Here is an 11,526-nt window from a genome sequence, read left to right as displayed (position 1 = left end):
ATATGGGTAGTATGAATGAATTTCAGACATACTACATCTGGCATGTTGCTGTCACATGACCTACAAGCATCAAGTTGCTCTCTTCGCTGAAATTCATAAATCAAATGCGCACTGCAGAATATTGGTGGAAGCAGTAGGACATTCGTGTACTTTTCGCCTATTGTTTTTCAAATACTATGTACATACTCTTTTGTCATATTGTTTTTTGCATACTATATAGTAGGGGAGTATTTCGATTTCGGACACAGCGCCTGTCTTTTATTGAACTTTTTGAAAAAAAATGTTCAAGGCCAACTTATAAACGAGTAACATGCCAATGTGGTTCAGATGGGACATATAATATAGGGGAAAAAATAATATCAATAAAATAACATCTAATAAAATCAACATAAAAAAACTCCTACTGCTAATGTACAGGATATTGTTTCTATAGTGAATTTAAAAAAAACACACACACTGTAATGCTTAGAGTAGGCTAAAAAAAACTACATTCTCTCTTCCAATGAAAGATGAGATATGGATCTAACAAGCATAATTATATTAATAAATCTGTTTCATTATTATTTTATCAAAGTTGTATATCATGTTTAATGTATTTAATTCCTCATTAAGTGCACTCAATTGCAAATATAAAATGTGTTTCATTTTCCAATAAACTAAACTGTCACATAGCAATAAAAATATGCTGATAAATAATGCAACCATTACTCCATTACAACCATGATGTTTTAATAACAATTTATCTACAAAATTGACTGACATCACTGTATTATTTCCAAGGAAAGTGCACTGTCACTGAAGCAAAAGAAAGAAAGAAAAAACATATAAAAATTACAAACAAACACTCCATATATTTTTCAAACCTCCTCTTTGATCTCAGTGTACTATACAATAAAAATGAGTCTGTTCTTTTGAGCAAGATGATCTACTAGTGAACGTTAAGTCACAAAAAACTTTTGTCAGTGTCCAAAAGTGTCTCTAGCACTGAAAGTCATTGCAGCTTTGACTTTAACAGTCTACTCTGCATTTTTACAGTTGTTCTATTGCTTTCTGCTATGATGCTTTAGCCGTTAGCTACAGAGTTTAGTGGTCTCATAATCCAGAGAATTGGGGAGACGGGAATTAAAGGACTGGAGTGAGGCGTGAATCCGGACCACTTCATTAGCTGTCAGTTTGAGACGGTGGCGTAATAAGCAGGCGAACAGGTCCAGAGGTTGCTGGCCTGGTGGGGATAGTCGGTTGACCCGGTCTCGGATCTCCAGCAGCTGGAGCAAGGCCGAGTCCTGCGAGCCCTGCGTGTACGGGTAGTCCAGCTGTAGGATCAAGTCCCGTATTGCTTCTGGGTCAAAATGCATACTGTAACCGAACACTTGAATGCTGTTGATCTTCATATACCCCAGATTTCTTGTAGGGTCGGCCATTTCCAAAGGCTCCAGGTAAACGCTCTCATTGATGCCGGCGCCTGGAGTTTTGATGCGGCTCCTCAGGTAAATGTGGATCGTCTCAAAGAAGGTCTTCCACTTGTTGCCCAAAGTCAAGGTCCAGTTAAAGCACTCAAGCGGAAGGTCCAGCTTAGCAGACTTCCAGTCTGGAAAATTGTTCTCGTTCACAGGAATTAACCAACTCTCTGAGTGGCTCCCTCCGAAGGGATTGATGAAGAGAGTGAGTGCAGGTTCCAGAGTGCTGTTTTTAGTAAGGCAAATTTGCATGGAGATGCCTAAGAGCATATGGACTAGGTTGGATTTGTATTTGTTACTCTTTAGTGTTAGCAGCATCCTCTTCCTCCATGAAGGATCGAACCAGCTATTCAGACGCATGTCATTGCTGATGAAGATAGCATGGACCTCCAAGCGTCGATCGGCTCTCTGTAGGAGATAGCGTAGCTCCAGATCTTGAAGATCAGTCTCAAAGCCCAGGTAGTTCTCTGTGGAATCCGCCACCATTGGTCGACAAGACCCTTGACTTAACATGTAGCCGACATTGCAACTGCCGCAGCGAGTATGGTTGTCGCTAGCACAAGCAGCGCAAGCAGTACCTTCACCCACAGAGCATGGTGTAGGTACCTGGCAGGAACTGTGGTCATATGCACAAATGCAGGTGTGCAGCTCTTCTGAGAAGGAGCCAAGATGGTTGTTCTCAGAGCAGTATAGTAAAGACTGGAAGTAGTTCAGCCAATACGACTGTGGCCTATATTTTAGGAAAGATAATATAAAAATCAGTTAGTCTGCCTAAACGCTGATTGTTGAGATTAAATTGTCATGTATCCGAAACCGGTACAGCAGCAGATGGCAAGATTATAACTTGCACAAACATACATTCTGTTCCACAAAAATAAAACTTTGTCTACAAAGAAAGACAAGTACAGACATATATTGTTCCTTTTAATAAAGGTGCCAATTTGGCAAAAATGTTACTTAACATCTCACAATTTCTTCAAGTTTTATGTTTGCAAACCTATAAATGTTCTGATACCAAAGGAATTTGAAAGCCTAACAATTTTGAAGACTGCATTAAACTGCAGGTTCTCAACTGGTGGGTTCAAAAAATGGGTGGCATCCATCCATCTTCTTCCGCTTGAAATGGGTGGCAATGATACAATAATGATAAAATATTTTTAATTAATAATTTAAATGAGAAAATAATTCTCTGATTAATTGATTTAGGTATTAATTATGTAAATAGTACATTAAGGATTTATTTATGAATTTTACTGTAAGACGAAATCTGTGATTAATCACAGAAAACTGTGATTTAATTAGTTTAAGGCGTAGTTTACCCTAAAATGTTTTTTACTCACCCTGGTGTTGTTCTAATGTAGTATGCCCTTATTTATTTTATGGACCACAAAAGGAGAATAAAAAAAAAAGTCAATACAATGGCAGAGAATAGCAACAAGCATTACACTTTTTTTAAAAAGATGCACAAGTATTACAGAATGATCCCATACGACACATGCCATATATTCCAGTTATTCTGGGGATATAAGATAGGGTTTTGTAAAAAACAAACCAAAATTGTATGTATTATTTAACAAAACTTTTGACCTGGTCTTCTCTGCATGGCTGCACGGTGTGCACATTCGTGAGACTCTATTAGTGACGCAGTTCACTCAGTGTCGCCCAGAAAAAAACACACAAGTTGTGATAAATCAAGATGAACAAAAACGCAACATGACATTTTGAAATAACTAACTAAATAAAATCATTTTCTGGGCCATAAATTAAAAAAGGGCATACAACATTAAAACAACACCAGGGTGAGTAAATTATGATTTAATTTTCATTTTAGGGTGGACTATCCCTTTAACATTTTTCTTATTAACCATATAACTGTGTATAGCTTGGATAGAACAATAATTAGGCTTGTAAATATTTGAAAAGGGAGGAGAAAACACTTCCTATATCATTTGTTGATGTCAGAGGCTGTATGACATCAACTGCAAATGCAAATACAATCTAGATTACATATTGTTTAAACTATGTTGGTGTGAAGTATCCAGTGTAGCCTCTGAAGCAAAACCAGTTGAGAACCACTATACTAGCTCTAGTCTTATTGATCGTGGGTAAACACAAAAGAGACAGGAACACTCGTGCTTCTTTTCACTCTGAAGCACGCTGACCAACATTCCTTTCTGCAACCCATGGAGTCTGAAATGCGGGCCACTCAAGAACACAAGTAATGATGATAAACACTATGTGAAGGCTTTCCTCTCTTGATGCAGTAAATGGGGACATTATTCCATTTCGGAATTAAGTATCAGTGCATTTATCATCACAACAATGAGGAGATAATGAGTCTGTAGTGTTCACCTTTCACGCGGTAAGTTGATGTGGGGCTGCTTTTGGCACCTCTTGCTGAGGCTGAAGAGCTTGTAAACCACTCGTTGGGCTCGCTTGAAGATACTTTTCATGCTGCTTTCCAGCTGCTCATAGCGCCGCTGAAACACACCATCCAGCGACCACAAATGCTGGATCATTGAGGAGTTGAGGAAGAAATTCTGCGGCAGCCTCATCAGAAATGTTTTGAATTCATCTGTTGAAGAAAGGAAAAGTTCTTTCAGATATAGGAGTGTTGTCATGTAAACTTGACTGAACAATGGGTAAATGCCTGGATGCGCTGCCTTTATACTTCACTCTGCTTGACAATAAGAAGGAATCGTTTCACTGAAGAGACGTTTTTTGGGCAGTTCCTTCAAAGCATTTCATTTTAGCTGATGGGGAAGAATGCTGAATGCCTTTGATGCCCCTAACAGAAGGACACATCTATGATACTTGAGAAAGTATGTATACCTGGCCCATCCTGATAGCTTTAATAACATAAACGTCGAAAGTAATTGAACTCAGGGTTATTTTGGGAAGTCGGAAAAAAGATGAGAGTGTGAAATAAAAAAATCTATGCGTTTTAATTTTGCTCAAGCATTAATGGTCACTGTGGGTTGACCTCGACAGGCAGTAATACAGTACCTAAACATTATGCTAAGTGCTCTCATTCATACGCTTGATGAAAGATGCTGTATGGGCAATAAAGCATTTTATGGGTGATTAATCCTGCTCAACATACTGTAAGGCAATATGTTGAGCAGGATCTTTTTTCTAATCCAACGTGGTCTCTGAAGGGCATTGTGTGGTGAATGTCAGGATTCACTAAAAGTTGTTCATGTTTCAGTCTGGCCTATAGAGCAAATTACATAGAAATGACACTTTATTGAAAGTACTAGTTAAGTTAGTTAAGTAATTAATCATCAGCAATGAACAGGAGTAAATTACATAATTATATAAAATACAATAACAAATATTTATAATTATATAATAACATTTCTAAATATGCTATAATACGCTAAAAATGTATTGGTTTAGGTCAAAGAATGTGCAGCTAGCAGGGAATGTTCTCAGAACTTTGACTAATATTTTGGCAAGGTTCTCTCAGTTAAGAACAAAATGATTCTTTTGTAACTTTACTTTACTGTCATTTTTGATCAATTTATTGCATCCTTGCTGAATAACTTTAACAGAATGTTCCCTCAAAGTCATCTGGTCTATAATAATAATGTTCTCAAAAGGTAAGCACAAAAACAATATATATATATATATATATATATATATATATATATATATATATATATATATATATATATATATGTGTGTGTGTATATATATATATATATATATATATATATATATATATATATATATATATATATATATATATATATAACTTTGGATGTTCATCAAACTTTGTTTGAATGTTACTACATTTCTGCCAGGACCACTACTGTCAAATATGATTGACAATTAGCATACAGTTTGGATTGGCGGTATGGTTCTATTCTGGCCGAGAACCCCCTGCGCATCCATGCAGCCTAGCATGGATAAGAGCAGGGAGAGCAGCAATAATCCCCTTTGGGGTAAACAGAACAGAAACCAACATGAAAATTTGCAAATATATTTAATTCAAGATTTTAAAAGTACAACATATTCGATAATTGTTCTGATTCAAGGGGAATCAGAATGTCAAATTCTGACTGGGCGAGAGGAGGAGCTGGGGATGGAGGAGGGTAATTGGCTCCTGAGAACGCGATAGCTGCTGATAACACTGAAGGAGCTTATATATGTATACGGTGATAGGTGTCGTATTCCTATAGGTAGATGTGGATCAGCTGATGCGAGCTTGACTAACGTGACCTGCCAGAACTAATCCTATGCTTGATGTGTCCGAATGTTCAGGGAACATTTAAAAGTAATGTTCCCATATTGTTTGCAAAATTTATCAATTGTTAACCTGTTAACCGTTGCCAGAGCGCGGGCGCACTGAAGCGTTTTTTTTTATAAATAGTTCAAAGTTACTATCAGATTTAATGTTATACCTTGACAAACTATACATCATTACAAAGATATAAGACTCAAGTTTCAGAATTTGACCACTATTGTATTCTGAGAAACTTATAGCGACAGTTATTTCTTAATTTGTGTCAGGAGTTATGAAATGAAAAAATGAGTCGATACCTTTGATATGAATTATGCGCGTCAGCCGCTTTCATTCATAAAAAAACTCTGTGCTGTCGTCATGACAGCGATACACAAAACAACGTCCTTCCGGGCTTTTAGCTAAAAAATGTGCAGATTTGGAGAAATATTGATATATTCTCATAGGTTTACATCAGATTTCTATAGACAGGAATAATATTTATTGAATTTATACCCAAATGCGTCGATGTAATCATTATGAGCGTTTGTATATGTAAGGCGGTATATATATCTGTGTTGTCCACAAGGTGTCCCCATAACGCTATTAAATTAAAACAGATTCAAGTGCCTTTAGCGTTGTTTGGGCCTCGTCATGTACCGTAGCGTTGATACGGGAGTATTGCGTCATCTTTTCCTCAGTTCATGTTGTCAACGCTATAGGTAAGCCATGTTAATGGTAGTGGGGAAAATCAATGTAAAATATAGTTGTTGTTTTCGCACTAAAGATCAGTTAATTAAGATATTTTGTGTTTTAAGCTGTAAAAGACCTAAATGCAGATTAATAGAGAGTTGAAATGGTTTGTTTTTCCTTTAAAATGTGATTAATGCATGGTGGCTAATGTATGATAAAACAAGCAGCACAAGCTTACTGTTGAATTGCATATGCATTGAAATATACTTTGCTGGTTTAAAACTTAAGCTGAGTTCATGTTGTCAACGCTATAGATACCGTGCTGTGGAATAAACGGTCAAGCCACAATCCCGAACCACTCTGTGTCTGAGTCCCCGCTTTCTACCACCACCCACGAATATATAACACAACGCAGAGCAGCGGAGGTGCTAGAGTCCAGTGAGCGTGCGGAGAGAGAGAAAGAGGGTTACATCTTTGGTGCCGTGACAGATAAGTTCCATGACCACCTCTACGGGCGCAAGTTCTCTGTTCTGACCGACAATAACCCTCTGAAATATGTAATGACCTCAGCCAAGCTCGACGCCACAGGTCAGCGATGGGTTTCTCATCTCTCCATATTTGACTTTGACATCCAGTATCGGAGGGGACAGGACAACTCTAACGCTGACGCCCTCTCACGTATGTCCAATCAGGAAGTGGCGGAGACCCTGCAGTCATGCCCGCAACAGGTGAGGGCTCAGGAAAGGACATAGCAGCAGTCACAGAGGAGCCCAGTGAGGCGTATGTGGATGTGGGGATGGAGGCTCTACCTGCTATGACCACACAGGAGCTTCGAGTGGGACAGAAGGAAGACACAGTTATCGGTCCCATCCTCCACTTTAAGAGCAAGGACCACAAACCAAGCCACAGCGAGAGGATGAAAGTGGGCACCACTGGGGGCCTCCTCTTAAAAGAATGGAGGAGGTTAGTGGTAAAAAAAGGGATCCTGTATCGCAGCATCAGAGACTGCCATAAAGGGGTGGTGGAGCAACTAATACTGCCAGAGAGGCTGCGTGAAACTGTCAAAACAGCCCTTCACAATGACTCAGGGCATCTGGGATTTGAGAGGACACTACAGATGATAAGGGAAAGATTTTACTGGCCAAGAATGTTTCAGGAGATCAAGGCTTGGTGCGAACAGTGTGAGAGATGCTGTCTTAGGAAAACTCCCACGGCCAATGTCAGGGCTCCCCTTGTCAGTATCCATACCAGTGCCCCCATGGAACTGGTTTGTGTTGACTTCTTAAAGCTGGAGAAGTCCAAGGGTGGTATGGAGAATGTGCTCATTGTTACGGATCACTTTTCTCGTTACGCACAGGCCTACCCCACCAGGGACCAAAAGGCAGTCACAGTGGCCAGGGTCTTGTGGAGGAATTTCTTCTGCCGTTTCGGTTTCCCTGCTAAATTACACACAGATCAAGGCCGTAACTTTGAAAGTGCAATAGTGAAGGAGCTATGCAAGTGTATTGGGACCACTAAAACCCACACCACACCCTACCACCCCCAGGGCAACGGGACCACCGAAAGATTCAACCGTACCCTAATGAACATGCTGGGAACACTGGATCTGCATCTAAAGCCCCGGTGGCATGAGCATGTAGATTCAATGACACATGCATATAACTGCTCGCAACATGACTCCACTGGATATAGCCCATACTACCTTATGTTTGGTAGACACCCCAGGCTCCCAGTGGACCTCATCTTCGGGTCCACCTCAACAACCCCGCCATGTGAATACAGCGAGTATGTCCAGGCCCTGCATGACACCCTGTCGCAGGCCTATGCCCTGGCTAATCAGACCTCTCTGCTGGCAAAAGGACAGCAGAAAAAGTATTATGACAAAAAGGCTAAGAGTGAAGACTTTAGTTCTGGGGATAGGGTCTTAGTCAAGGTCTGTCATGTGGAGGGGATGCAGAAGCTGGGAGATCGATGGGAGAGACAGCCATATGTTGTGGTAAAGAAGCAACCTGGTTTGCCTGTGTACGTGGTGCGACGAGAGGATGGGGGAGCGGAGAGAGTGGTTCATAGGAACCTTTTGACGCAGTGTATGTTTCTCCCAGTGGAACGAGAGGAAGGAGTGATCATAGAAGGGAGGGAGTCAGATGGTGGGACATGTGGGGCAGGCACTGAATCAGAGGGTGAAGAGGAAACAAGGAGTGACGATTCAGAGGAGATGCTGGACAGAGCCCTAATTGGAACCCAAGAAAAAGAGGAGGCTGACTTGTGGACAGAGGAATCAAGTAATGGAGAAGGAGTGCTTGTGACTGGTAGTGATGCCGCCCCCACTCAAGGGCCCAACCCCCCAAGAAGAAACCCGAGAAGGAACCGGCATCCCCCAACTAAACTCTCACTTGAGACCCAAGTGGTGAAATTGGAGAGTGACCACCAAAAGATAGAAAGAGGGAGAAAGTTGTGGTTGAAGGCCAGAAGTAAGAGGAGCAGCAGAGAACACGTAGAACCATACTGCATGCACCCTGATAACAGTTAGCTACCCACACCTATCACACACATCAGGTGCTATTCATTCATTCACAACATGTTTTTTTTTATTATTGTTGTCATAGATTACACCACACTGGAGTTTTGGTTAATTAGATGGCTGGGACGCCATCAATTAAAGAAGGGGTGGATGTAAGGCGGTATATATATCTGTGTTGTCCACAAGGTGTCCCCATAACGCTATTAAATTAAAACAGATTCAAGTGCCTTTAGCGTTGTTTGGGCCTCGTCATGTACCGTAGCGTTGATACGGGAGTATTGCGTCATCTTTTCCTCAGTTCATGTTGTCAACGCTATAGGTAAGCCATGTTAATGGTAGTGGGGAAAATCAATGTAAAATATAGTTGTTGTTTTCGCACTAAAGATCAGTTAATTAAGATATTTTGTGTTTTAAGCTGTAAAAGACCTAAATGCAGATTAATAGAGAGTTGAAATGGTTTGTTTTTCCTTTAAAATGTGATTAATGCATGGTGGCTAATGTATGATAAAACAAGCAGCACAAGCTTACTGTTGAATTGCATATGCATTGAAATATACTTTGCTGGTTTAAAACTTAAGCTGAGTTCATGTTGTCAACGCTATAGATACCGTGCTGTGGAATAAACGGTCAAGCCACAATCCCGAACCACTCTGTGTCTGAGTCCCCGCTTTCTACCACCACCCACGAATATATAACACAACGCAGAGCAGCGGAGGTGCTAGAGTCCAGTGAGCGTGCGGAGAGAGAGAAAGAGGGTTACATATACTCTGTTAATGCGTTTTCAATTCATACCAATAGCATGAGGGCGCCCTCGCCGCCCTGTGCACAGTATTAGAACATGAAGAAGTGCCATAATCATGTGACAATCCAGGAAGCCTCGAACACACACACAGCTAACAACAGATCGCGCTGTAACATGGAGAAACAGTCGTTTTGAAGACAATAAACATGTTTGCTATGATATTTGAGTTACCTGTGTTTTTCAATCCATGCCAGGTATTTCCATAATAATAGATTATATTTATAATGTAATGCTAATCTATATAGACTATCATTGTGCAGAACAGTATACAATAGTATATTTTCTGTCTGATTTTTTTATCTGAAGCCAAATTAGATCACAGAAAATTATTTAAAATACTCGATTTGCTTTATAAAGTAAGTTTATAAGCACAAACATGGTTTTAATCTCATAAATTGTCGTGTATTGATGGTGTGCTAAGCTAACATGCTAGCTAGCCCTAGGTGCACCTGCCACCTAGAAGTTATATTTTTATTATTTTTGAACGCTTACTGAAATGTTTCTTTATTCAAGAAATGCATTTAAAACAGTTTAGAATGTAAGGGTGAACTTTGAGAAAATAAATTAGTGACTGAAACCATATGAATAGCATGTGAATAGCCAGTCGTTAGTAACTAATGCAAACAAAAGAAATGCATATTTAGAGCCATAACCTGGCTGGAGAGGTGTGAATGTGTGCAGGGGGAGACTGAGACTGAATGGGGCTCGTTTGCACCACAAAACAATAAAGACAATATACTGGATAGATGGTAAGAAGATGACACTAAATATCAGTAGCATTTTAGCATCAAATCAAAATAAAGTCACATGACATGGTCTTGAAAAACATTTCACTAAATACAGAGTTTTGGACTTATTATCTTAAGATTTTAAACATAAAATGTTTAGACATGTGGCATTAGCTGTAGTGCATTTCTAGACTGCTCCAGGGCCAACTTCAATTTTATTTTCATGAGGATGTTTCATAAAAAATAATTTCTAATAACTTTACAAAACTTTGAAGCTACTTATAACAATTTTTGTCATTATGACAATAATTAATTCTACATTACAATAAACTGCCAGGTGTCAGCTTTCAAATGAGATCATACTTGTGCTTTTAGTACAAAGGGTTCATGAACTGTATCTGTTTCAGTTTGGGTATGTCATTTCTTGGGATTTTTCAAAAGTGGGGTTGCAGCTTAACAGGTTAATGGTCATATAAACAAAACAAAAAAAGTTTTAAAACATTTAAAAAACTGGCCATTTTGAAAGTTCAGAGAACATTTAGAAATAACACTTTCATAACTTAATGGGAACGTTTGTAAAACATTTTTAAAACATATTTTTGTTAGTTGGGCTGGTGATTGAGACATTTCTTCATGAGGACAAATGAAACTGAATGAAAAGTTCAATTATTCAATTGAAATATGATTGAATTTAATCTCTTACCTGAATCTTCAAACTCTTTGTAGGTAAGAGCCCATGATTCAGAGATTCGCAAAAGGCTTTCCTCCATGGCCTGAATATCCATGTAGGGGCAGTTGCACTCTGGGAACTTGGGATCACACTTGCACCAGCAGTCATTGTCTCGGCAGACAAATGTTCCCTCTCCATTGCAGGCAATGTAACTAAGAGCTGCTTGGACGAAAGTGTCTCTGAGATAATCTGGCAAAATGACCTGTAAGCCTTAAGATACAAAGAAAAGAAAGATTGTTATGAGGATACTGGGTCACCTGAGTTAAGTGGTTTGATAAAGAGGGTCATGTGGTCACCTAGTGCACACATACGTACACTACCTTTTTAAAGGGGTCATATAATGCCATTTTTGTACAAGCTAATATGATTC

At 39.4% G+C, this 11,526-nt stretch overlaps 1 protein-coding gene across 1 annotated transcript in view; it reads right to left on the bottom strand.

Annotated features, from left to right (window-relative positions):
- Window positions 1-709: 709 nt before the first annotated feature.
- The window catches only part of brinp3a.2 (bone morphogenetic protein/retinoic acid inducible neural-specific 3a, tandem duplicate 2), a 50,609-nt gene continuing 39,792 nt past the window's right edge, over window positions 710-11,526 (bottom strand). The window contains exons 6-8 of the mRNA XM_081381638.1: window positions 11,130-11,366; window positions 3,810-4,032; window positions 710-2,187 (exon numbers count right to left, since the gene is read on the bottom strand). Coding sequence (XP_081237764.1) covers window positions 1,071-2,187; window positions 3,810-4,032; window positions 11,130-11,366 — 1,577 coding nt within the window. The 3' untranslated portion in view covers window positions 710-1,070. The remainder of the gene's footprint in view (window positions 2,188-3,809; window positions 4,033-11,129; window positions 11,367-11,526) is intronic.

This window comes from Scardinius erythrophthalmus (genome assembly GCF_964197995.2).
Source record: "Scardinius erythrophthalmus genome assembly, chromosome: 12".
NCBI lineage: Eukaryota > Metazoa > Chordata > Actinopteri > Cypriniformes > Leuciscidae > Scardinius > Scardinius erythrophthalmus.
The sequence above is the reverse complement of the archived record's forward strand: the minus strand, read 5'-3'. Positions and strand labels throughout refer to the sequence as shown.